The sequence below is a fragment of the Esox lucius genome, chromosome 17 (genome assembly GCF_011004845.1).
Source record: "Esox lucius isolate fEsoLuc1 chromosome 17, fEsoLuc1.pri, whole genome shotgun sequence".
NCBI lineage: Eukaryota > Metazoa > Chordata > Actinopteri > Esociformes > Esocidae > Esox > Esox lucius.
The window spans coordinates 19,134,378-19,160,551 of NC_047585.1; the positions used below are offsets into that span (position 1 = coordinate 19,134,378).

Here is a 26,174-nt window from a genome sequence, read left to right on the forward strand (position 1 = left end):
AGTGTGAAGTAAAAAGAACGGAACCCCTCTCTCTGTCTCTCGCTCTCTTTAATCTACCCACCAGCATGTCAGGGTGTGGCGTGTGACATCCGGGGGAAGATCGAGGTCTTCCGTCCACACATCCCTCTGATCCAGGGTCTGAGGAACCCCGGGATGAGAGGCCGACACTGGCAGCTTCTGTCAGAATGCATCCAAATGAACGTCAAGCCCAAGGCCAACCTCACCTTCTCCCGCTGCCTGGAGCTGGGCCTGCAGAACCACGCGGGGGAGATATCCCGGGTGGCCGAGGTGGCGGGGAAAGAGTACGCCATCGAACAGGTACTCACGGCCCCTGGGGACACGTCCAGTAACGAGCGGTTTGTCTGAGCTAAATGCAATCCCTTCTCCTCTCCCATACAGGCTCTGGATAAGATGGAACGTGAGTGGTCGACAGTGGCCTTCGAGGTGCTACCCTACAAGGAAACCGGCACCTACATTCTGAAGAGCCCAGACGAGGCTTCCCAGCTGCTGGATGACCACATCGTCATGACCCAGAGCATGTCCTTCTCTCCGTACAAGAAACCCTTTGAGGAGCGCATCGTCACCTGGGAGAGCAAGCTCAGGATGACTCAGGTAGCGCGGAGAGATTCGCCCTTTCGACCGGGTGTCTGTGGATAGGACAGTAGGTTGGAATACTTTTTAAAGTGTCATGCCAGGTGAATGGTGCTGACTCTCGCCATTTAAAACATGTTACAATGTCATCTATACACGGAGCTCATTGTGTCAATCAATCAATCAATCAAATGTATTTATAAAGCCCTTTTTACAACAGCAGTTGTCACAAAGTGCTTTACAGAGACACCCGGCCTTAAACCCCAAGGAGCAAACAACAGTAGTGTTGAATTTCAGTGGCTAGGAAAAACTCCCTAAGAAGGTCGAATTTTAGGAAGAAACCTAGAGAGGACCCAGGCTCAGAGGGGTGACCAGTCCTCTTCTGGCTGTGCCGTGTGAGATATTAGGAGTCCAATTGGAGTAATAAATACATTTCTCTGGGCTAAATCCAGAGTCTATTTGATTTTAGACTAGGTCAGAAGTATGACCAGGTGGACAAGGACAGGGACAGTAATGGGCCCCCCAAACCAGGTAATCCGCAGGTGTGGACCAGGACCTCATCTCCTCCTAAAATGTAAAACTGGAGGAGACTGAGAAAAGTTAGTAGTACATTCCTCATATCCCCCAGCACAATAATATAGCAGCGTAACACCTTGGAACTGAGACGGGGGGGTCCGGTGACACTGTGGCCCTACCCGGGGGAGGCCCCGGACAGGGCCCAACAGGCAGGAAATCAATCCACCCACATTGCCAGGCATCAGAGAGATTCGTGTCCACGTTGTTCATAATGTTCCCAAGCCTCATTCGTGTTACGTGACTGCCATCTGCTGGCGCCTGCAGGATGTGCTGGAGGAGTGGCTGACATGCCAGCGCTCCTGGCTCTACCTGGAGCCCATCTTCAGCTCGGACGACATCAACCGCCAGCTGCCTGTGGAGGGCAAGAGGTACCAGACCATGGAACGCATCTGGAGGAAGGTGATGAAGAGCGCCTACGACAACTGTCAGGTGAGAGAACTGGAATCACAACAAAATACAGCAAACACTTGTGGGTTTAGCATTAATTCTGAGTGTAAGCTGAATGTGTGTGTGTGTGTGGTGTGTGTAGGTGATCGACCTGTGTCCAGAACCCCGTCTGTTAGACTGTCTGAAGGACTGCAACAAGCTGTTGGAGCTGGTGCAGAAGGGTCTGAGTGATTACCTGGAGACTAAACGTGGGGCCTTCCCCAGGTAGGCTGACAGGGTTTCATCTTTAACCTGTGTGACTCAGATTATAGAGGCCTTTAAGGGCTGTTCATTATTTATACCATTAGAAAAGGGGTTTTAAATGGTCTTAGAAAATGCACCAAATCTGTTGGTATTCTAAGGCAGCCGTTATCAAACCTCACCTCTGGGAAAAGAGACATTTCACCATTTTGATTCAGTGTTGACCAAATCAGGGAAGCTGTTTCTGGAACGACTGGGGTTCTTATAGGAGCGAATCGCTGTTCAAAGGCCATCCAGATATGCCATTGTAACTCAGGTTCATAAAATGTGAATAAAATCCTTTTTTTCTGCTTTGCCTTCGTAGGTTCTACTTCTTGTCAGACGATGAGCTCCTGGAGATTCTTTCCCAGACCAAGGATCCCACAGCAGTACAGCCTCATCTGCGTAAATGCTTCGAGAACGTTGCACGGGTTGGTCTCTTCGTTTTATGTCACCGTGCTGCTTGAAATAAAAGGCCTCCTCTCAGGTCCGATGTCATTTCCACCCCCTTTCATCCATCCTGCAGCTTAAGTTCCAGCCAGACCTGCAGATCACTCATATGTACTCCGGGGAGGGGGAGGAGGTTGAGCTCTGCCTGCCGGTGATGCCTGTTGGGAATGTGGAGGACTGGTTGAGGGAGGTGGAGAGGTCCATGAAGGCCTGTCTGAAGGACAACATTGAACGCTCGCTGAAGGTCTACCCTCAGGTAGCCGGACCTCTTATCAGCCCTGGAATGATGCCGTCCCGGGGCATCTTGATCCGTCACGCCGGGCTAAGGTTGGCTGGTATTCAGTCTTTCTGAAGCCCACTGACAACTCTAATGCTCGTCCCCCTTCTCGCTTCCTCTCAGCAACGGCGTGTTGAGTGGGTGTTATCATGGCCGGGGCAGGTGGTCATCGCTGGCTGTCAGACCTTCTGGACCACAGAGGTGTCTGAGGCCCTGGAGCAGGGAGACCTAACCGAGCGACTTTACCCCCGGCTACAGACACAGGTGTATTTTTGTAGACTACATTGTAGCTGGCGCTCAGATGTGCGTCCACATGGATAACCCGTCAGTACGGCGTTGTCGTGCTTCATGATGGCGTAGTGAGCAGTTTGAAAGAGTGCGTGACTGACGCTTGTCCGCCCCTTGGCTGTGCTGTAGCTGGGAGATCTGGTGAAGCTCGTCAGGGGCCATGTGTCTAAGATGCAGAGAGCTGTTCTGTCTGCCCTCATCGTCATAGAGGTCCACGCCAAGGATGTGGTGGCCAAGCTCGTGGACGAGGGCGTCTCCAGCGTCAATGACTTTGAGTGGATCAGCCAGCTCAGGTTTGATGTGACCTACAGAAAACATTGCATTCCCCTGAATACTATTTGGGGCAACAGATATTCAGTTTTTTTCAAAGTGACTTCAAAATGTAAATGTATTTATTTGTAGGTATTACTGGGCTCGGAATGACCTGTATATCCGGGCAGTGAATGCAGAGTTCTTGTATGGATACGAGTATCTGGGCAACTCAGGACGCCTGGTCATCACCCCGCTGACCGACAGGTAGGACACCTGCTGTGCTCCTCAATGACTCCTCGCCTGGTTATGAATGAATGTTTCACCCCTCTCCTGCCCCTCCCAGGTGCTACCTGACCTTGACTGGGGCCCTGCATCTGAAGTTTGGAGGAGCCCCTGCAGGTCCAGCAGGGACTGGGAAGACAGAGACCACTAAAGACCTGGGGAAGGCCCTGGCCATCCAGACTGTTGTGTTTAACTGTTCTGATCAGCTTGACTTCATGGCCATGGGCAAGTTCCTCAAGGGCCTGGCCAGGTAAAACCTTATGTAAACTGGTGAAAAGGGCAGTTGTGTGTGCATGAAAAGAGCTGAGATACTTTACCACCCGTTTAATGTATTTACGTTATGTATGTGGGGCTATGATGACTGGGTTCTCCTCTACCTCCTGTAGTTCGGGTGCGTGGGCGTGTTTTGACGAGTTTAACCGCATCGATGTGGAGGTTTTGTCAGTGGTGGCCCAGCAGATCACCACAATCAATACTGCCCAGCATCAGAAGGTGAATTACATGTCAGTGTCTGTGCCCTTCCTCTCTGTCTTCTTCACATCCCAGTGTCTCCCCCAGCCTGTCCTCCCTACTGTGCTGTGGTTAAAAATAATGCATATCCAATAGAGAAACATAGATTGAAAACATATATAAGCTTGAATATTGTTTTGCAATACAGAGTATAGTATGTTTGTGTGCGTTTGTTTGTGTGTTTCAGGCGGAGCGCTTTATGTTTGAGGGGGTGGAAATCCCGCTAGTTCCGTCTTGTGCTGTTTTTATCACCATGAACCCTGGTTACGCTGGCCGCACTGAACTACCAGATAACCTTAAGGTAACTACCACTGAACTACCAGACAACCTTAAGGTAACTACCACTGAACTGCCAGGCAACCTTAAGGTAACTACCACTGAACTACCAGACAACCTTAAAGTAACTACCACTGAACTACCAGACAACCTTAAGGTTAATACCTCTGAACTACCAGGGAACCTTAAGGTAACTACCACTGAACTACCAGGCAACCTTAAGGTAACTACCACTGAACTACCAGGGAACCTTAAGGTAACTACCACTGAACTACCAGGCAACCTTAAGGTAACTACCACTGAACTATCAGACAACCTTAAAGTACCTACCACTGAACTATCAGACAACCTTAAGGTTAATACCACTGACCTACCAAACAACCTTAAGGTAACTACCACTGAACTACCAGACAACCTTAAGGTTAATACCACTGAACTACCAGACAACCTTAAAGTAACAACATTCAGTTTCTAAAACCAGTGAACGGTCACATACATGGCAGTATATCCAAAAACCAAGCACTGAGGTGTTACTAACAAATGACCTTTCTGTTTTTCTTAAGGCACTGTTCCGTCCTGTTGCCATGATGGTTCCTGATTATGCTATGATTGCTGAGATCTCGCTCTACTCATTTGGCTTTAACAATGCTAAAGTCCTCTCTAAGAAGATTACCACCACCTTCAAACTGTCTTCTGAGCAGCTCAGCTCCCAGGTAGGGCCTTTGTCTGCAGAGAATCTCTGCACCAATGTCCACTCCTGCAGGATGACCTAATGAAGCTCTATAGCATGCTGTGTTTGGTGGAAAAGAAAGGCCATAATGGCTAAATTGAGGAAACATGAGAAAAGGTTTGACTTTGAGCTGATATGCTGTATGTGTGGGCAGGATCATTATGACTTTGGTATGAGAGCTGTGAAGACTGTGATTTCTGCTGCTGGAAATCTGAAGAGGGAGAACCCAGAAATGGATGAGGTTAGATCAACCAAAATCTCTGCTGAAACTGAACAGCACTTTAGATGCCTTGAACACCCTGAATAGTAATTCCCGCCGTCCCCCAACGTCCAGGAACTGATCTGTTTGCGGGCCATACGAGATGTCAATATCCCCAAGTTCCTCCAAGACGACCTGAAACTCTTCAACGGCATCGTATCTGATCTCTTCCCCAAGATCCGAGAGCAGCCGATCGACTACGGCACCCTGGAGATGTCGATACGCAACGTCTGTGCTGCGAAGAATCTCAAGGATGTGGATGGTTTGTACTCTAGCGAGACACAGCTTGATTCAGTCAGTTTTATCTGCTTCCTAGTGATATTGTGCTATTGATATAATAATAGGTATAAGTGAAGTGGTGGGGAATAAACCTCTTTATGTGTCAATGCAGGATACATCACCAAGTGTATTCAGCTGTATGAGACCACTGTAGTGAGACATGGACTGATGTTGGTGGGACCGTCTGGCTCGGGAAAAACCAAGGTCTGCTTTCCAAACAAAATGTCTCCACATCAGCAACATGTGATAAGCAGTGTTGTCTGAGGCTGTCTTTGAAGATTATTCTGGTACCGCAAATGAATATAAAGTAGTGATGTTGGCAGGGTTTGTGTGTCAGTGTTATGAGGTCCTAGGGGCGGCGATCACAGCTCTGCAGGGCCAGGTTTCTGTTAGTGGGGGCGTGTACGAGGCCGTGCAGGTCTACGTCCTCAACCCCAAGTCCATCACCATGGGACAGCTCTACGGAGAGTTTGACCTGCTGACACATGAATGGTGAGTCGCTGTTCTGTCTGCACACAGCAGACCAAGCAAATCTTTGCCAGTGTAGGCATGTCCAATACACCTATGATTGATAGAAATGATGACGTAATGATTCAGACTCCGCGCCGAACGATTCAATATGAACACGCGTGTCATGGTTACACCCCAATCACAATCCTGTACATTAGTTCACACACAACGCAACACTCACATGTTGTGTTGGAAACACACACACACTAGCTATGCATTGTCGTGAACACTGTCACCCACTCATTTGTCGGCTCCCTGCGTGTCTCCCGTAAAGGTCGGATGGCATCCTGTCCTCTCTGATCCGCGGCGGGGCGTGCTCCGAGGACCAGGAGAAGAAGTGGTACATGTTCGACGGCCCAGTGGATGCCGTGTGGATCGAGAACATGAACACTGTGCTGGATGACAACAAAAAACTCTGCCTGAGCTCTGGAGAGATCATCAAACTCACAGACGTGAGGAACCTTTCCCCTCGCTCACTTCAGTCCATTCCAGGTATGTGCACATCCAGAATGAATGTGTCCGTCTCCAGGTTCAGACCATGATGTTCGAGGTGCAGGACCTGGCCGTGGCTTCCCCAGCCACCGTGTCTCGTTGTGGGATGGTGTATCTGGAGCCCAGCATCCTGGGCCTCACGCCCTTCACTGAGTGCTGGCTGAGAACACTCCCCGAGCCCTTGAAGCCCCACGCAGAACAGCTCAATTCCCTCTTCAACAGGTTCCTCCAGGTAACAGAGAGGGCCGCTCATTTCACCAGTTTGTATTCCACCTTTGTGTACCGTAAAGCAACCCGTTTTGAGTGCCTGTCTTTGTCAGGCTTCGTGTTTCTTTTAGGTGAAACAGAGTCTGTTTGTCTTTAGGATTCCATTACGTTTGTAAGGAAATCCGTAAAAGAGGTTATCTCCTCCATGGACAGCAACCTGGTTTGCAGCCTGCTCAAACTGCTGGACTGTTTCTTTCAACCGTTTATCCATCGAGAGGTCAGTGAACGAATCTCCACACCACAAACACACACACACACACAAACACATACACAGAAAAGTGTCAGGAGACATGAGATGAGTGATTGGTTGAGATCTCCTGCTGTGTTGGGCCAGGGAGAGAGGCCTCTTCTCCAGGAGAAGCTGGAGCGGCTAAAGGAGCTGATTGAGCCCTGGTTCATCTTCTCCCTGGTGTGGAGTGTGGGAGCCACAGGTGATGCGCCCAGCTGTCAACGCTTCAGTGCCTGGCTCAAGGGCAAAATGGCAGAGGAGAAGATAGAGTTGTGTTTCCCCGACGAGGGCCAGGTGTACGACTACCAGCTAGATGACGCGGGAATAAGCAGCGTGGAAGACGAAGAGGACGAGGACAGGGGGAGGAAGGTGAGCATCCAAAAAGCCAAACCTTCCGCTAATAGCGCAGAGACGTAAGTGAGCGTGCAGATGACATCGTTCTGTCGTGTAGGTTCACTGGGTCAGTTGGATGAAATCCGCTCCGAGCGTGGTCATCACCCAGGAGACCAGCTACTCTGACATCATCGTGCCGACCCCGGACACAGTACGCATTTCCTTCCTGATGGATATGCTGCTTTCAAACAAGAAACCTGTGAGTGTCCACTCTCCTCCAATAATGCGCCGATAAAGTGTAGAATGAAAGAGAGGAGTCTTTGGGTAAAGACGTTCTGAGTCGGTGCCTCTGTTGACAAGGTTCTGTGCATTGGACCGACCGGCGCCGGCAAGACCCTGACCATATCTGACAAGCTGCTGAAGCACATGCCCGATGACTATGTCACACATTTCCTGATGTTCTCTGCTCGCACCTCCGCCAACCAGACGCAGGATTACATCGATAGCAAACTGGACAAGAGGTAAGACATTTAATTAGTAATTAGTCTTTACTACTGGGCTCGGGCTGAAATAGGTGTCATTTTAAAACAAATTGTACACTGGAACTTAAAAAGGAGACCATGGTAGTTGATGTTATTCAGCTCCAGTGAGCTCCTGCACGAGTCTAGCACGGTCCAGAGGCATTCTACTTTAACTGCATTACCTTGCACATTTACTGGAGTAATAGCAGACTGGTTACCCTAGAGAGGCCACATGTCTACTCAGATTTGGTTAAACTTCACTCCACACTTGTGGAATTGCACGCACCTTTTGTCACCTATAGCACAATGTCTGACTAATAAGCTTTACATTGTATTGTGTTTTTCTATTATCTTTGTTTTACATTTCCATTAGCAAATTTTTGTTTTATGTTGTAATACAGTGCAGTGCTGTAAAAGCCATGAATAAAAAAATAAAAGATCATTCCTTTATGACTGACCCATAACCAAAGCATGTGTTTGTCAGGCGTAAGGGTGTGTTCGGGCCTCCGCTGGGGAAGTCCTTCATCTTCTTCATTGATGACCTGAACATGCCCATTCTGGAGACCTACGGGGCCCAGCCCCCCATTGAGCTTCTCCGCCAGTGGATGGATCACGGAGGCTGGTACGACAGGAAACAAATAGGTGGGACCCGCCTACTCCAGAGCCTGAAAATCTAAGGCCATCTAAGGCCACCGTGTTTAACTCTGTTCTCGCCTACAGGAACCTTTAAAAACCTGGTGGACATCAACTTTGCATGTGCTATGGGGCCCCCAGGAGGGGGCAGGAACCCAATCACTCAGAGGTTTACGCGCCACTTCAACTACCTCTCCTTCACTGAAATGGAGGACGCCAGCAAGAAAAAGATCTTCTCCACCATCCTGGGCCATTGGATGGGTGAGACGGCCTAACCGCTGGAAATGCAAACTGATGTTGTGGTTAAAGGGAGGGAGGGGGCGTGGTGTGGTCCGGGCACCAGTAATGGAGGGAGAAGTGGCCTCAGCTAGTTTGTTAAGTTCAAGTTTGTGTTGCTAGCCTTCCTAATTGGTTTTCCACTTTTTTACAGATGGAAATATGAGTAAAAAGGAGCCAGGGAGTAAGTCAGAAGGACAGAGACAAAGGAAGGAGAGAGACATAGAAGCCTCTTTAGGAATCTGTTACCTGCGCTGCCTTATTTTAGCAATCCTTTATTTATTTATAAGTATTGTGAAGGTTGTTAATGAAATTATTGTCTGACAGTCAGAAATCTGTATAAGTTTTTTCACACAAGAAAATACAGTTGTGTTCTCAGACGTCTCTGCTCAGGTTATTTCCAATGCCTCTTCTGCCTCCCTCTCCTTCAGAACCTGTTCCACAGATCCAGCCTCTGAACGGGCCTCTTGTGGACGCCACTATCCAGGTCTACGCGACCATCACCTCCCAGCTCCTTCCAACACCAGCCAAATCCCACTATACCTTCAACCTTAGGGACCTCTCCAAGGTCTTCCAGGGCATCCTGATGGCTGAGGCTGGCGCAGTAGAGGTTAATAGCTGGGCTCGGACAGAACAACACACAGTACAGAAAGCCAACCCGGAACGCTCTTTAAACTGCTTTTCGTGATTTCCAGAACAAGGTCCTCTTGCTGCAGTTATGGTACCACGAGAGCTGCCGAGTGTTCCAGGACCGCCTGGTGAATCCTGAGGACCGGGAGTGGTTTGATACACTCCTACAGGCCCGAATTGAGGAGTTGGGCTCCAGGTTTGAGGAAGTCGTGCCCTCCCAGCCCGTCCTGTTTGGAGACTTCATGATCCCTGGAGCCGAGAACAGAGTGTACCGGCTCATCAAGGACAGGGAGAAGGTGAGAGCGTCCTTATTAACACCAGTAGGATGGAAGTTTGATGTTTGGTGTTGTTGATGACATTCCTCTATGTCGTTACTCCAACAGCTGGCGGCCGTCATGGAGGAGTACATGGACGACTACAACCACATCAGCACGGCCAAGATGAAGCTGGTGCTCTTCATGGACGCTATCCAGCATGTGTGCCGCATCAGCCGTATTCTGCGCCAGCCCCTGGGGAATGCCCTGCTCCTGGGAGTGGGCGGCAGCGGTCGCCAGTCGCTCACCAAGCTCGCCACCCACATGTGAGGCTCAGCCCCAGAGGTTTTATGGGACATGTGGAAGTAGGCCCATGTGATAACGTGCTGTTTACACTCTCCCTCGCACCTCAGGGCAGAATACGAGTGTTTCCAGATTGAGCTGGCTAAGAACTACGGCCTCACGGAGTGGAGGGAGGACATCAAGGGCATCATGCTCAAGGCCGGCCTGCAGAACGTACCGATCACCTTCCTGTTCGTAGACACCCAGGTAAGGAACCAGACACTGGCACTTTAGACATGCCCGGCCGCCGGTATGACCTCTAACCTTTCGCTCCGTCGACCTCAGATCAAGAGTGAGGCGTTCCTGGAGGACGTGAACAACATCTTGAACTCGGGCGACGTGCCCAACCTGTACACGGTGGACGAGTTGGAGCGCATCCTGACGGCCATGAAGCCTGTGGTGCAGGACCTGGGCCAACAGGCCACCAAGGCCAACCTCATGGCTGCTTATGTGAAGAGAGTCCGCAGTAACATCCACACCGTGCTCTGTATGAGGTCAGTCCCAGACCAGGACCCTGCTCCCTCACAGCGGCCACACCTCTACCCATTCATCCCCCACCTACCTCTTTGACTTCCGCCTCACCTCTCCACGCCTCCTCCTTTCTTCATAGTCCTATAGGGGAGGTGTTCCGAGAGCGGCTCAGACAATTCCCCTCCCTGGTGACCTGCTGCACCATTGACTGGTTCAGTGCCTGGCCAGAGGAGGCCCTCCAGTCTGTGGCTGCCTCCTTCCTCAGCGAGCTGCCAGAGCTGGACGCCAGCCCCACCGCGACCCGAGGCCTGGTGAGGAGAAACGGAGACAGTGAGAGACGGTGTGTTCTTGTCTCCTGCAAACCTCCCTCACCCCCACCTTGTGCCCCCCGTCTAGATCCTGATGTGCGTGGAGATGCACCAGATGGTGGCCAGGAAATGTGCACAATACCTGGCTGAGCTGTCTAGGTACAACTATGTCACACCCAAGAGCTACCTGGAGCTGCTCGTCATGTTTTCCTCTCTCATCGGCTGGAAGAAACAGGAGCTGCACAGTGCCCGGGAACGCATGAAGACTGGCCTGGACAAGGTGAGAGGACGGGACCTCGGTGCTACAAAGTCTTCATGTTTGCATCTCTAAGAGGTGGTCTCCAATTCTCCTTGTTTTGCTGCTAATATTTGTGTGTATCCATTTGCGTCTGCATTTGAACACCTGTTCTGCCTATTGTTTGTGTCTGCGTGTGTGTGTGTGTTTGTGTGTGTAGCTGCTAAGGACAGCAGAGGATGTAGCTAAGATGCAGCAGGAGCTGGAGATGATGAGGCCTCTGTTGGAAGAAGCTTCCAAGGACACAGTGATCACCATGGAGAAGATTAAGGTAACCTGGAACTTGAAACCTCGTCAGGCAACTGTATGTATATATATACACTCACCTAAAGGATTATTAGGAACACCTGTTCAATTTCTCATTAATGCAATTCTAATCAACCAATCACATGGCAGTTGCTTCAATGCATTTAGGGGTGTGGTCCTGGTCAAGACAATCTCCTGAACTCCAAACTGAATGTCAGAATGGGAAAGAAAGGTGATTTAAGCAATTTTGAGCATGGCATGGTTGTTGGTGCCAGATGGGCCGGTCTGAGTATTTCACAATCTGCCCAGTTACTGGGATTTTCATGCACAACCATTTCTAGGGTTTACAAAGAATGGTGTGAAAAGGGAAAAACATCCAGTATGCAGCAGTCCTGTGGGCAAAAATGCCTTGTTGATGCTAGAGGTCAGAAGAGAATGGGCCGACTGATTCAAGCTGATAGAAGAGCAACTTTGACTGATATAACCACTTGTTACAACCAAGGTATGCAGCAAAGCATTTGTGAAGCCACAACACGCACAACCTTGAGGCGGATGGGCTACAACAGCAGAAGACCCCACCGGGTACCACTCATCTCCACTACAAATAGGAAAAAGAGGCTACAATTTGCATGAGCTCACCAAAATTGGACAGTTGAAGACTGGAAGAATGTTGGCTGGTCTGATGAGTCTTGATTTTTGTTGAGACATTCAGATGGTAGAGTCAGAATTTGGTGTAAATAGAATGACAACATGGATCCATCATGCCTTGTTACCACTGTGCAGGCTGGTGGTGGTGGTGTAATGGTGTGGGGGATGTTTTCTTGGCACACTTTAGGCCCCTTAGTGCCAATTGGGCATTGTTTAAATGCCACGGCCTACTTGAGCATTGTTTCTGACCATGTCCATCCCTTTATGACCACCATGTACCCATCCTCTGATGGCTACTTCCAGCAGGATAATGCCCCCTGTCACAAAGCTTGAATCATTTCAAATTGGTTTCTTGAACATGACAATGAGTTCACTGTACTGAAATGGCCCCCACAGTCACCAGATCTCAACCCAATAGAGCATCTTTGGGATGTGGTGGAACGGGAGCTTCGTGCCCTGGATGTGCATCCCACAAATCTCCATCAACTGCAAGATGCTATCCTATCAATATGGGCCAACATTTCTAAATAATGCTTTCAGCACCTTGTTGAATCAATGCCACGTAGAATTAAGGCAGTTCTGAAGGCGAAAGGGGGTCAAACACAGTATTAGTATGGTGTTCCTAATAATCCTTTAGGTGAGTGTATATTATGGCCAGAAGTATGTGGACACCCCTACTAATTATTGAATGCAGTTGTTTCAGCCACACCCATTGCTTACAGGTGTGTAAAATCCACCACATATCCATGAAATCTCCATAGACAAACTTTGGCAGTACAATGGGTTGTACTGAAGAGCTCAGTGACTTTACCGTAATTCCCCGTTTATAACCCAACCTACTTTGTGTATACAAACCCGAGTATTAACCACCCCCATATATAAACTGCATTTGCCCGGAGAATTATGACTCGTACATACATTGTACATTAATATTAAACATCTGTCATAGGGCGCTACCAAAATGAATTTGTTTAAGAATTAAATATGTTTTTGCCAACCCTGTAACGCAAATTGTATCATATTTGCTACATGGGTTTCTGAAACCTCTACGTCATGTGAAAAAATATGCAGTGGAAACTGTTTGAAAAATGCAAACTTGTTTATTAGCCACACCCATGTATTAACCACACCCATGTATTAACCACTGTGTTTGAAATTGTTTTCAAAATCAGTGTATAAGCCACGGTTTATCAATGGGAAATTACAGTAAATGTGGCGCTGTCATAGGATGCCACCTTTGCCACAAGTCATTTACATTTTTGACCTACAACATCTGCCCCAGTCAATTATAAATACTATAATTGTGAAGTGGAAGCGTGACAGAGCAGGGCCACCAAGTGCATAGTGCGCGTAGTGCATAAAAATCACCCGTCATCTGTTGCATCACCCACAGAGTTACAAACTGGCTCTGGAAGCAACATCAGCATAAGAACTGTGCGTTGAGAGCTTCACGCATTGGGTTTCCATGGCCGAGCAGCTGTACGCAAACCTCACATCAGCATGCTCACTGCCAAGCCTCAGCTGGAGTGGTGTAAAGCAGGCCGCCACTGGACTCTGGAGAAGTGAAAATGTGTTCTGTCGAGTGATAATCACGCTTCACTATCTGGCAGTCTGATGGATGAATCTGGATGTGGCGGATGCCAAGAGAACGCTACCTACCAGAATGCATAGTGCCTAGAAAAGTTTGGTGGAGGAGGGATCATGGTCTGGGGCTGTGTTTCAGGGTTTGGTCTAGGCCCCTTAGTTCTAGTGACGGCTCATTTTAATGGTAGAGGATACAAAGACATTTTAAATAATTGGGTGCTTCCAACTTTGTGGCAACAGTTGTGGGAAGGCCCTTTCCTGTTCCCGCATGACTTTCCCTGTGGACAAAACGGGGTCCATAAAGCCATGGTTTGATGAGGTGGGTGTGGAGGAACTTAAGTGGCCTCCACAGAGCCGTGCCCTCAATCTCATTTGAGGTTAGGGATGAATTGGAATGGTGAATCCAAGCCAGGCCTTCTCATACAACATCAGTATGTGACCTCAAAAATGCTCTTTTGGCTGAATGAGCACCAATTCCCATGGAGACACTCCAACATCTAGATACAATATCTGGGAAAGCCTTCCCAGAAGGAGAGGCCAACTCTATATTAATGCCCATGGTTTTGGAATGGAATGTCCAGGAAGATCATGTGACGTTCGGGTGTCTGCATACTTTTGGCCCTATAGTGTATACATAGTACCAGTCAAACGTTTGGACAAACTTACCCACTCCACTGAATGGTACTACATATATATATATATATATATATATATATACACAGTATATCACACACTTATGTATGTTGATCTTGTGTATTGACAGGTAGACACAGCGGTGGCAGAGGAGACCCGTACGGCGGTGCAGGAGGAGGAAGCCAAAGCCTCAGAGAAAGCCCACGTGGCCGCGGCCATGGCTGAAGACGCCCAGAGAGACCTGGATGCTGCGCTGCCAGCGCTGGATGCCGCCCTCACCAGCTTGAAGTCCCTCAACAAGAACGACGTTGTCGAGGTGACGCGCCTTTGGACAGTGTCGGTTTAGGGTGGCACTTTTTCTCCGTTGCCCTGCGATGACGTTGGTCTGTGGTGTGTAATGGTTTGTAATGGTGTGTAATGGTTTGTAATGGTGTGTAATGGTGTGTAATGGTTTGTAATGGTGTGACGGCGGTCTTCAGGTGAGGGCCATGCAGCGTCCACCCAATGGGGTCAAGCTGGTCATAGAGGCCGTGTGCATCATGAAGGGGGTCAAGCCTAAGAAGGTGGCCGGGGAGAAGCCAGGCTCCAAAGTGGATGACTACTGGGAGCCGGGGAAGGGCCTCCTGCAGGACCCCGGGAAGTTCCTGGAAGGCCTCTTCAAATACGACAAAGTAGGACTGTGTCCTCAACACACATCTGGCAAAACCTTTAGAGAAAGTTTGTCACAGTTATTTTTTCTGAATTTTTCGTGTGTCAGCTTTTCACATTCTCTCTCAGTAAGGAGAGCTTTGATGTCCCTTTGGCTCTGGTGTCTTCTATAGGACAATATCCCGGACACTGTGATCAAATTAGTGCAGCCCTACATCGATAACGAAGAGTTTCAGCCGTCTGCCATCGCCAAGGTGTCCAAGGCCTGCACTTCTATCTGCCAGTGGGTGCGAGCCATGCATGTGTACCACTTTGTGGCCAAGGGTGTGGCCCCTAAACGGGTAGGACCTGCTTTCAACGCTTCCTGCTTTCAACATGCTAATGCATTTTAGTAGGCATTCTATGTGGGTGTTAATGTGTGAAGTACTCAATGTTTGTGTCGTGTGTGTGTGTGTGTGTGTGTGTTTGTGTGTGTGCAGCAAGCCCTTCAAGAGGCCCAGGAGGACCTAGCTATAACCCAGCGCATTTTGGACAATGCCAATGAGAAGCTGGCGCGTGTGGAGGAGGGCATCGCCACGCTACAGGCCAAGTACCACGACTGCCTGGCCAAGAGGGATGAGCTGGACAGCAAGTGTCAGCTGTGTGAGATCCGCCTGGTCCGTGCCGACAAGGTCAGACTGTGGGAGAGGATAGTGTTACTGATTACAGCACTCAGATCTGTCTCACCAATACACTGTTGAATAGTGTCGCAAAACTATAATTTACCAAAAATGTTTTTTCAAGGTAAATTGAGGCTTCTATTGCAAAATGGATCATTTCAATGTATTTGTATAATTTATGTATTTATATATTTACCTGTATATATATTGAATTAATAAATGTCTAATGTATACCTGATTCTGTAGTGGATAGACAATATGGTTCTGGAGAAAGTTTTTACTACTCAGTTAAAACATCTAGTCAAAAATGACCTCATTCGCAGTTGACTTCAAACTGTTGTCCTGTACATGTACTGCTACAGCATGGGTTCGAATCCGTCCCACTGTTTGACCGGCAGAATCACTCCTCCTTCACTGTAATTACTGCTGATGATCTGCCAAGGCCTGGTCATTTAAACTGGGCGTCAAGGTCGTCTGTGGTGTCTGTAGTTGCCCGGCGTTCTGTCTCCCCAGCTGATCGGAGGACTGGCAGATGAGAAGGTCCGTTGGCGGGAGACGGTGCAGCACCTGGAGTACATGATCAACAACGTGTCCGGAGACGTCCTGCTAGCGGCGGGATACGTGGCCTACCTGGGACCATTCACTGTGAGTCCGGTCGTAGCTGTGGTTCTGGTTCTGGTATGCGTACGGGATAGGCATTGTTTGTCGGCAGACGTGGTCAGAGTGTCTTCAAAGCCGCGTTTATGACTGCGTGTGACCTTGTCAGGGGGAATACCGGGCATCCATGGCAGATGAGTGGCTGCGGGGCTTTAAAAGGCTGGAGGTTCCCCACACGGAGGCCCCCTCCCTCGTCAGCACTCTGGGAGACAAGGTCAAGATCCGTTCCTGGCAGGTCAGAACCCCTCATAACACTGTCAGCACAGATGCAACACCGTACATCAGTTGTAAAAGTAAAATCATCCTAACATCACATTTGTGTGTGTGTGTGTGTGTGCGCTTGTTTTTATATTCTTGTGGGGATTACATTTCTGAGGGTAAAAGTCAATTTCTGGCTCAGGGTAAAGGTTTAAAGGTTTAGGATCAAACTAGAATTTGGGGTTCCAGGCGTTGTTGGTTAAGTTTAGGGTTAAGGTTAGGCATTAGACCTTGGTAAAGTTTAGGCATAAATGTTATTTTATTGAGGTTAGGGTTAGGTTTAGATTAGGGTTAGGTTAATGTTAGGGTTAGGGTTGAGATTAGGGCAAGGGAGCATGCAACTTAGTTTTTCAGGTCCCCATGAGGATATAAAAACAAATGTGTGTGTGTGTGTATGCAGATCGCAGGGTTGCCTAGGGATAACTTGTCGGTGGAGAATGGTTTGATCGCCCAGTACTCTCAGCGCTGGGCTCTGTTTATTGACCCACAGGGACAGGCTAACAAGTGGGTCAAAAACATGGTGAGAATCTTCAGTCATTCCTGTGGTCTGACACTGGCCTAAAGAGGGTGCTACAGACATTACTACTTCAGCAGTGTTCAGTTTTAAATGGACGTGTAACTTTGTACTGCATTTAGCAGGCACTGTTGTAATTTTTTTGCTATGCTCATGCAACAGTTGTTGTTTAAACCCTTCAGGAGCGTGACAACGGATTGGATGTGATGAAGCTGAGTGACCGAGATTTCCTGCGTAGTTTGGAGAATGCAGTTCGCTTTGGGAAGCCCTGCTTGCTGGAGAACGTGGGAGAGGAACTAGACCCGGCTCTGGAACCCGTCCTGCTACGACAGGTCCGTAACTAGAGAACACAATCGATGGATATCACATGGTTTATAGTCTATTCACGGACGTTGCGGCTTGTTGCCTCCCTCAGACGTTCAAGCAGCAAGGCAGCACTGTTCTGAGGCTGGGAGACGCTGTCATCCCATACCACGATGACTTCAAGATGTACATCACCTCCAAGCTGCCCAACCCACACTACTCCCCTGAGATCTCAACCAAGGTCACCCTCATTAACTTCACCCTGTCCCCCAGGTACTGCTCACCACTGACACTTATTCCCTGACCTGATGACCTCTGACCTTTACTCCCTGTCTTGTTGATCACTGACCCCTGCACCCTGATCTGTTGACCTCTGACCCTTACTCTCTGACACAATGACCCCAAATCATTGGCCTGACCCCTCAACCCCACACCCTGTGTGTGTGTGTGTGTGTGTTTAGCGGTCTGGAGGACCAGCTGCTGGGCAGGGTCGTGGCTGAGGAGAGGCCTGACCTCGAGGAGGCCAAGAACCAGCTGATAGTGAGTAATGCTCGAATGAAACAGGAGCTGAAGGAGATAGAAGACCAGATCCTTCTCCGCCTTAGCTCCTCTGAGGGAAACCCTGTGGACGACGAGGAACTAATACGGGTGCTGGGGGCCTCTAAGGTCAAGGCCGGAGAGATCAAGGTCAGGGAGCCACCACACTTCCTTTTGACCCCTTCAGATTTCCAAAACAGATGTCATTTCAGAATGTTTCTTGAACTCTGGCTCTTTACTAAGACGATACAGTATTTTCATGGGTGATTTGGACCATAACAGACCATAACAAAAGCTAATGTGACTGTCAGGCCAAAGTGAGGGTGGCTGAGGAGACAGAGCGGGACATCGACGCCACCCGTCTGGAGTATGTCCCTGTGGCAGTGCGTTCTCAGATCCTCTTCTTCTGCGTGTCGGACCTGTCCAACGTGGACCCCATGTACCAGTACTCCCTGGAGTGGTTCCTGGGCATCTTCATGTCGGGCATCGACAACTCCGACAGAGCGGGTGAGTACAAGTGACACAACCACGTCAATGCAGACATATTTTAAGGCAACCCTTCGTGTCCACTGATTGTTTAACTGCTAACGTCACAGAAAAGTCCAAATCTAAGCCCGACCGTCTTCTGAAGCGCCTGGTTGGTGCAGCTCCCCAGGTGGCATGAATGAAACCCAGCCTGTTAGTGACCCGTGATTAACCTGCCCGTGTCCCCCCAGACACGGTGGAGCGGAGGATCGTCAACATCAACCACTTCTTCACCTTCAGCCTGTACAGCAACGTCTGCCGCTCGCTGTTTGAGAAGCACAAGCTCATGTTTGCCTTCCTCCTGTGCGCTCGGATCATGATGAACGACAACCGCATCGACACGGTGGGAGGGGGAGGGGCTGTTTAGTGGTCTGATCAGTGTGTTGCTTGTGTAGCAGATCTGGGATTTTACTCTGTCTGTGTTTTCCGTCTGCCAGTCTGAGTGGCGCTACCTGCTGGCCGGAGGAATGCCCCAGCAGCAGCTGGCCAACCCGGCGGTGAGCTGGCTGTCCGACCGGGCCTGGAAAGACATCCTGAGCCTCAGCTCTTTGCCCACCTTCTGCAGCCTGGCAGAGAGCTTCCCCAAGCACGTGCTGGGCTTCAAGAAGATCTTTGATAGCAGCCAGCCGCACAGGTCTCTAGTGCGCACATACAGCTCCGGAAAGAATTAAGAGACCATTTCCTTACAGATTCACAGAGATATGCTGTATACACACATGAACATGAAAGTTATATTTCTTATAGAAACATCCAGCGTATTGAACATTTAAGTATGCTGAAGCTTGGGAAATGCTACTCCTGAGTGGAACTCAATCCATATAAGAAATTACAAACCTAGTGAAAATGTATGTTCAAGATTAAAACTTCTGCTTCCTGAAATACTGTCTGCTTCCTGTTTTGTTTCTCAGGTATGGTGTTAATCCTAGAGACAACATATTCTAGTTTGCTGGGTTGGAAGATGCTGCAGATGGCTGATGTTCATGTGTGTCCGTGTGTGTCCGTGTGTGTCTGGGTGTGTCCGTGTGTGTCTGGGTGTGTCCGTGTGTGTCTGGGTGTGTCCGTGTGTGTCTGGGTGTGTCCGTGTGTGTCTGGGTGTGTCTGTGTGTGTCTGGGTGTGTCTGTATGTGTCTGGGTGCATCTGGGTGTGTGTCTGGGTGTGTCTGTATGTGTCTGGGTGCATCTGGGTGTGTGTCTGGGTGCATCTGGGTGTGTGTCTGGGTGTGTCTGGGTGCATCTGGGTGTGTGTCTGGGTGTGTCTGGGTGTGTCTGTGTGTGTCTGGGTGTGTCTGTGTGTGTCTGGGTGTGTCTGTGTGTGTCTGGGTGTGTGTCTGGGTGTGTCTGTGTGCGTCTGGGTGTGTCTGGGTGCATCTGGGTGTGTGTCTGGGTGCGTCTGGGTGTGTGTCTGGGTGCGTCTGGGTGTGTGTCTGGGTGTGTGTCTGGGTGTGTGTCTGGGTGTGTGTCTGGGTGTGTCTGGGTGCATCTGGGTGTGTGTCTGGGTGTGTCTGGGTGCATCTGGGTGTGTGTCTGGGTGTGTCTGTGTGCGTCTGGGTGTGTCTGGGTGCATCTGGGTGTGTGACTGGGTGCGTCTGGGTGTGTGTCTGGGTGCGTCTGGGTGTGTGTCTGGGTGTGTGTCTGGGTGTGTGTCTGGGTGTGTGTCTGGGTGTGTCTGGGTGCATCTGGGTGTGTGTCTGGGTGTGTCTGGGTGCATCTGGGTGCATCTGGGTGTGTGTCTGTGTGTGTCTGGGTGTGTCTGGGTGCATCTGGGTGCATCTGGGTGTGTGTCTGTGTGTGTCTGGGTGTGTCTGTGTGTGTCTGGGTGTGTCTGTGTGTGTCTGGGTGTGTCTGGGTGCATCTGGGTGTGTGTCTGGGTGTGTCTGGGTGCATCTGGGTGTGTGTCTGGGTGTGTCTGTGTGTGTCTGGGTGTGTCTGGGTGCATCTGGGTGTGTGTCTGGGTGCGTCTGGGTGTGTGTCTGGGTGTGTCTGGGTGCATCTGGGTGTGTGTCTGGGTGTGTCTGGGTGCATCTGGGTGCATCTGGGTGTGTGTCTGTGTGTGTCTGGGTGTGTCTGGGTGTGTTCGTGTGTGTCTGGGTGTGTCTGGGTGTGTGTCTGGGTGTGTCTGGGTGTGTGTCTGGGTGTGTCTGGGTGTGTGTCTGGGTGTGTCTGGGTGTGTCTGGGTGTGTGTCTGGGTGTGTGTCTGGGTGTGTCTGGGTGTGTCTGGGTGTGTCTGGGTGCATCTGGGTGTGTGTCTGGGTGTGTCTGTGTGTGTCTGTGTGTGTCTGGGTGTGTCTGGGTGTGTCTGTGTGTGTCTGGGTGTGTCTGGGTGTGTGTCTGGGTGTGTCTGGGTGTGTCTGTGTGTGTCTGGGTGTGTCTGGGTGTGTCTGGGTGTGTCTGGGTGTGTATCTGTGTGTGTCTGGGTGTGTGTCTGGGTGTGTCTGGGTGTGTGTCTGGGTGTGTCTGGGTGTGTCTGTGTGTGTCTGGGTGTGTCTGGGTGTGTCTGGGTGTGTGTCTGGGTGTGTCTGGGTGTGTCTGGGTGTGTGTCTGGGTGTGTCTGGGTGTGTCTGGGTGTGTCTGGGTGTGTCTGGGTGTGTGTCTGGGTGTGTCTGGGTGTGTCTGTGTGTGTCTGGGTGTGTGTCTGGGTGTGTCTGGGTGTGTCTGGGTGTGTGTGGGTGTGTCTGGGTGTGTGTCTGGGTGTGTCTGGGTGTGTCTGGGTGTGTGTCTGGGTGTGTCTGGGTGTGTGTCTGGGTGTGTCTGGGTGTGTCTGGGTGTGTGTCTGGGTGTGTCTGGGTGTGTCTGGGTGTGTCTGGGTGTGTGTCTGGGTGTGTCTGGGTGTGTCTGGGTGTGTGTCTGGGTGTGTCTGGGTGTGTCTGGGTGTGTGTCTGGGTGTGTCTGGGTGTGTCTGTGTGTGTCTGGGTGTGTCTGGGTGTGTCTGGGTGTGTGTCTGGGTGTGTCTGGGTGTGTGTCTGGGTGTGTCTGGGTGTGTGTCTGGGTGTGTCTGGGTGTGTCTGGGTGTGTGTCTGGGTGTGTCTGGGTGTGTCTGGGTGTGTTCCGATGAGGTGGAAGAAAATCAGGCCAATATGCTTCCTAAAAACTGTGTGTTGACACCAAGTGTTTGACCTGTGTGTGTGTCTGTTTTTCTGTGTGTGTGTGTCTCTGTGTGTGTCTGTGTCTGTGTGTCTATTTGTGTGTGTGTGTGTGTGTAGGGAGCCGATCCCAGGGGACTGGAACACCCGGCTGGACTCCTTCCAGAAGCTGTTGGTCCTGCGCTGCCTCAGGGCTGACTGTCTGACTCAGGGCCTGCAGGACTTTGTGTCTGCTCAGCTGGGCCAGCGCTTCATAGAGCCACAGGTGCTGACCCGCCACAGTATCGCTTCTGCCTTTCCAGGCAATCAACACGTCCTTAATAGTGTTTTCCTCCCTTGGCCATAGTTTGGTTTGCCATACATCCACCTCAGTGGAAAGTCTTTGCCACAAGGTTTACTCTGAAGCCATTTGGTTTAAATATTTACAGTGACAGTTGTTTTCGCCGGTGTTGCTCGCCATTGTTTATTTTATGTTCTGTAAACTGCCTCCTGTTCAGTATTTCTGGCTACTTACGCGCCCACACCTTTGACATGTCCCTCAGACTTCAGATCTGTCGGTGGTGTTTAAGGAGTCGTCCCCGTCCACGCCCCTTATCTTCGTCCTCTCTCCCGGGACCGACCCCGCAGCTGACCTCTACAAGTTTGCTGAGGTCATGAAGTTCTCCAAGAAGATGAGCGCCATCTCCCTGGGCCAGGGACAGGTCAGCAGGACCCGGGGAGTGCCTGGGAAACTCACTGTTCACGTTCAGGGGACAGACCACTGCAAATCAGTTCTCCCAACGAGGCCATTCTCATCTGTAACGCTAATAAAAGCCTAGTCAGCCCACCTTGGTGCTAATTACCAGTCCATTTCTATTCAGAGGACTCTGTGCCCTGTGCCCCCTACTGAGGAAGTGCTACATTTACCATCACTATGAGTCAGATAGAGAAAACAGACACGCAGAGCTAGCTGGGTCAACCTCATGAGGTGTGAATCTTGGGCATGTGATCTCTACAGTGTCTCTCTGTCATGTTGGTGTCATCTTTGGGGTTCTGGTTCTATGTGAGATAGGGGCCCTGGGCTGAGACCATGATGCGTAATGCCATGGAGAGGGGCAAGTGGGTCTTCTTCCAGAACTGTCACCTGGCGCCCAGCTGGATGCCCTCCATGGAGAGACTGATTGAGAACATTGACCCAGATAAGGTGGGCCTGTCTAGATTAGACACACCCACACACACACATGTGAAGGTAAAAAATAAAGAAAAACGCTGAAATCTTTGTTCTCTACACTCCTCTTCAGGTACACAGAGATTTCCGTCTTTGGCTCACCAGCCTGCCCAGCAACAAGTTCCCTGTGTCCATCCTGCAGAATGGCTCTAAGATGACCATCGAGCCTCCCAGAGGCATCAAGGCCAACCTGCTGAAGAGCTACCTGAGCCTTAATGATGACTTCATTACTACCTGCTCCAAGGTCCGCCTCATCTCACCCCCATGCTCTGTTTAAGCAATACGGGCCAAGGGGTGGGCCGTATTGAGCAATATACCAAAAGCTATGTACTGTTCTTATGCACAACGCAACATGGAGTGCCTGGAAATAGTCCTTCGTTGGGATGTATTGGCCATCAACTACAAAGCCCTGGGGTGCTGTATGAATATAAAGTGGTTACCAATTTAATTGCAACTGTTAGAAATATATTTTTCATGCCTGGGTTGTTTGAAATTCTGATTGGGCTATAGCCAGGTTGAATGAGACTGTACTCTTCGGGTATCACATCACATTTTACTGCTCTAATATTGGCCATATGCCACATACCCTTATGCCTTATTGCTTACATATACTATGGCTTTTAGCTAGTCAGCATTCAGGGTTGGAAACTCTGGGTTTATAATGTGTAATGGAGTGGAAAATAGCATATCCAGAACCATAACACAGTCCTGTTCTTCCACTTCTCTTCTCTCAGCCTGCAGAGCTTAAGTCCCTGCTTCTGTCTCTGTGTCTGTTCCATGGAAATGCCATTGAGCGCAGGAAGTTTGGCCCACTGGGGTTTAACATTCCATATGAGTTCACTGATGGTGACCTGCGCATCTGTATCAGCCAGCTCAAAATGTTTGTGGATGAGTACCCAGACATACCCTATAAGGTGAGGAAGATAATCCATCTCTGTCTTTTCATTCTTTTTATCTCTGTATCTGTTTACTTCCAGCATTCTAGTTGTTCAAAAATTTCCAATGCCCCCCGGTCTCCAAGAACATATTTCAGGACCCCCTACATAAGAGATGAAATCTTCTCGGTTTTCTTTTCACTAAAAGTGTAACAAAAGTGAATGTTTTCATTTTGTTTATTAAAATAAAAAATAAACTCCAAGAGGTATATGTTGGCCAAAACAAACATTGCCCATACCTCAATACACACAATCCCTACAGTGAAGTATGGTGGTGGCAGCATCATGCTGTGGGGATACTTCTCATCAGCATGGACTGTGCATCTTGTTAAAATATAAGGAAGAATGGACCATACCTACCCTGAAAGACTTGTGGATATTATAGTGAATTGTGGCCCTAACAAATATTGTGCAGTGGTTGAATACTTTCACAAGCAACATATCAGCTTTTTTTAGCTTACGAATGTATCCCAACATAAAATCACCAATGTCCTCCAGTTGAGAGCCTCTGCACTATTCAACCACATTTCTCACTCCTGTCAACATTCCTGGAACTTATCTCTCCTCTGTCCCGGTAGCAATTCACACGTCCTTGTCCACTGTCTGACTACCACTGTAGATATTCCAAATGAGTTCCTATTGTCCTTGAATTGTAAACCGATACTTGAACTCTCACCAAAACCAATGTCTCTAGCAGAACTTTGTATGGTGTGTGCATCTGTACGTGACTGTCTGCACTGGTCTTCTGCCTTTCCAGGTTCTGAAGTACACCGCGGGGGAGATAAACTATGGTGGCCGTGTGACCGATGACTGGGACCGCCGCTGCATCCTGAATGTGTTGGAAGACTTTTACTCTCCTGCTGTGCTCAATATCAACTACGCCTACACCCCCTCAGGAGTCTACCGGCAGATCAGCACTGAGCTGGACATCAAGGTTAGAGAACCAGTCTGTTCACTTGGTCTGGTTTATCACCAAACAAACACTGGCAAATTCCCAAACCATAGCCATTAGTATTTGCTAGAAGCAAACGTTTGTGAATCTTTGAGGAAGGTCAAAAATACATATCTAATAAATGTACAAGGAAGAGCTGCGTAATAGACTATGGCACCTGTTAGATGTTGACTGTATTGTACCACATTTGTTGGATAATAAGAAAGATGATAAAATCCATGTTTCATAATAACTAATTTCCTCTCGAAATCAGTCAACATTACTTTTTCACTAAGATGTGGAAATATTATTTTTCATTATATTAAACACAATGCGGAAATGTACCAATACCATCTACTCGTTTTCATATAATGGTATTGTTTCACCTCTTACGCCAATGCATTTGTATAGAGGAAAGACAAAAAATTTGCTATTGAGCAAGATATAGCGATTTTCATTTTTGTGGTTTGATTTTGTGACTGGGGAGTAACATTACCATCAAGTCAAACATCATGTTTTCTATCCCACCAAAGGGAATGCTAACTGTAAGTAGACTGCCTTCTTTTCTCTCATGTAGTAACTGATCAGTGCATTTAAGCACCATCAGTATATCAACTTCAACAAACTTGTGGTTTGACCCTTTTTTGTCCATAGGGTTCTTTGTGACTATATCCCACAGCGTTTTACAATTTTTCCTGACATTTTTCAGCCAGGTGAAAATGTGGCATACATGCATAGTTATTTTCTGTTTCTGTTGGCCTGTCTGAACTGTCACTCCCCTCATGATTGCTGTCATGGTAATTCTGTCATCAGGGCTACCTGGCTTACATTCGTACCCTGCCCATCAACGACACACCTGAGATCTTCGGTCTCCATGACAACGCTAACATCAGCTTTGCCCAGAACGAGGTGTTTGCCCTGCTGGGAGCCGTGGTGGAGCTCCAGCCCAGAGCGGCAGCCAGTGGGGGCAAGGCCAGGGAAGAGGTACTCCATCTCTGTCAACAAGAAACTGGTTTCAACTCGTTTTCAGTTTGGTTTATTGTCCTGGAGTCAATTTAAGCTGCTTGAATTACTTACATTGTTTTGTGTACACTTCAGGTTTTAGCTTTAACTATATGCAAAGACTAATTCATTTAAGTTTAATTTTAACAGATGAATAACATTGGTTAGATTTTTGGTATTAACAAGGACTTTCCTAATGCTCATAAGAAATGCTCAAGATGCCATTTGTTAACTAATCAGTCTTCGAACAAGGTCTCTGCCCCACCAGCCGGGAGGGTGTGTAGAGATCTTTCGTTTGTTTAATGATTGTGTGTGAATTAATTCAGGATGGGCTGGAACGGTATCTTGTTTCTCTCGTCCTGTAGATCGTGGAGGAGATTGTGGTAGGAATAGTTGAGAAGATCCCCCAGCCTATCGATGTTCAGGAAGTGGTAACTAAGTACCCTGTCCTGTATGAGGAGTCCATGAATACAGTCTTAATCCAGGAGGTCATCAGGTAACCTAGCCCTGTTGTACTCTACCCAGTTGGCACATAACCTTAGTTGGCACATACTTCTTAGAGCTTGGTGATAGTGTGGTTGTCCTTTGGTTATTTTGCACACAACCTTCTAAATACAACATTCTGGAAATGGCGCACGACAGTTGTTTGGGTTTGGAATATTTTCAGCAGTTGAAAGGAACTTGAAAACATTTTTTGATTTGCATTTAATTACTTTATTACAGAATGTTTATAAAAGTTTGACATTGTCATATCTGAGAACGTACGATAACGCTCTGACAACATTATCTTTCTGGTTTGACACAAGAAAT

The 26,174-nt window shown here is 48.9% G+C and overlaps 1 protein-coding gene across 1 annotated transcript in view; it reads left to right on the top strand.

Annotated features, from left to right (window-relative positions):
* The window catches only part of dnah1 (dynein, axonemal, heavy chain 1), a 36,761-nt gene that overhangs the window by 7,166 nt on the left and 3,421 nt on the right, over positions 1-26,174 (top strand). The window contains exons 20-73 of the mRNA XM_020055655.2: positions 65-318; positions 400-612; positions 1,432-1,596; positions 1,697-1,818; positions 2,159-2,264; positions 2,360-2,539; positions 2,684-2,824; positions 2,978-3,141; positions 3,251-3,364; positions 3,444-3,632; positions 3,769-3,874; positions 4,080-4,193; positions 4,732-4,881; positions 5,053-5,139; positions 5,233-5,419; positions 5,549-5,640; positions 5,774-5,928; positions 6,221-6,398; positions 6,476-6,670; positions 6,803-6,922; positions 7,040-7,303; positions 7,386-7,526; positions 7,628-7,788; positions 8,273-8,430; positions 8,509-8,682; positions 9,129-9,307; positions 9,393-9,623; positions 9,711-9,907; positions 9,995-10,130; positions 10,209-10,417; positions 10,534-10,705; positions 10,791-10,982; positions 11,158-11,268; positions 14,239-14,424; positions 14,588-14,779; positions 14,930-15,097; positions 15,236-15,427; positions 15,929-16,060; positions 16,182-16,307; positions 16,731-16,850; positions 17,027-17,176; positions 17,260-17,420; positions 17,609-17,834; positions 17,996-18,191; positions 18,401-18,552; positions 18,647-18,843; positions 21,410-21,554; positions 21,832-21,990; positions 22,341-22,472; positions 22,570-22,740; positions 23,231-23,410; positions 24,189-24,365; positions 25,176-25,346; positions 25,730-25,860. Coding sequence (XP_019911214.2) covers positions 65-318; positions 400-612; positions 1,432-1,596; positions 1,697-1,818; positions 2,159-2,264; positions 2,360-2,539; positions 2,684-2,824; positions 2,978-3,141; positions 3,251-3,364; positions 3,444-3,632; positions 3,769-3,874; positions 4,080-4,193; positions 4,732-4,881; positions 5,053-5,139; positions 5,233-5,419; positions 5,549-5,640; positions 5,774-5,928; positions 6,221-6,398; positions 6,476-6,670; positions 6,803-6,922; positions 7,040-7,303; positions 7,386-7,526; positions 7,628-7,788; positions 8,273-8,430; positions 8,509-8,682; positions 9,129-9,307; positions 9,393-9,623; positions 9,711-9,907; positions 9,995-10,130; positions 10,209-10,417; positions 10,534-10,705; positions 10,791-10,982; positions 11,158-11,268; positions 14,239-14,424; positions 14,588-14,779; positions 14,930-15,097; positions 15,236-15,427; positions 15,929-16,060; positions 16,182-16,307; positions 16,731-16,850; positions 17,027-17,176; positions 17,260-17,420; positions 17,609-17,834; positions 17,996-18,191; positions 18,401-18,552; positions 18,647-18,843; positions 21,410-21,554; positions 21,832-21,990; positions 22,341-22,472; positions 22,570-22,740; positions 23,231-23,410; positions 24,189-24,365; positions 25,176-25,346; positions 25,730-25,860 — 8,821 coding nt within the window. The remainder of the gene's footprint in view (positions 1-64; positions 319-399; positions 613-1,431; positions 1,597-1,696; positions 1,819-2,158; positions 2,265-2,359; positions 2,540-2,683; positions 2,825-2,977; positions 3,142-3,250; positions 3,365-3,443; positions 3,633-3,768; positions 3,875-4,079; positions 4,194-4,731; positions 4,882-5,052; positions 5,140-5,232; positions 5,420-5,548; positions 5,641-5,773; positions 5,929-6,220; positions 6,399-6,475; positions 6,671-6,802; positions 6,923-7,039; positions 7,304-7,385; positions 7,527-7,627; positions 7,789-8,272; positions 8,431-8,508; positions 8,683-9,128; positions 9,308-9,392; positions 9,624-9,710; positions 9,908-9,994; positions 10,131-10,208; positions 10,418-10,533; positions 10,706-10,790; positions 10,983-11,157; positions 11,269-14,238; positions 14,425-14,587; positions 14,780-14,929; positions 15,098-15,235; positions 15,428-15,928; positions 16,061-16,181; positions 16,308-16,730; positions 16,851-17,026; positions 17,177-17,259; positions 17,421-17,608; positions 17,835-17,995; positions 18,192-18,400; positions 18,553-18,646; positions 18,844-21,409; positions 21,555-21,831; positions 21,991-22,340; positions 22,473-22,569; positions 22,741-23,230; positions 23,411-24,188; positions 24,366-25,175; positions 25,347-25,729; positions 25,861-26,174) is intronic.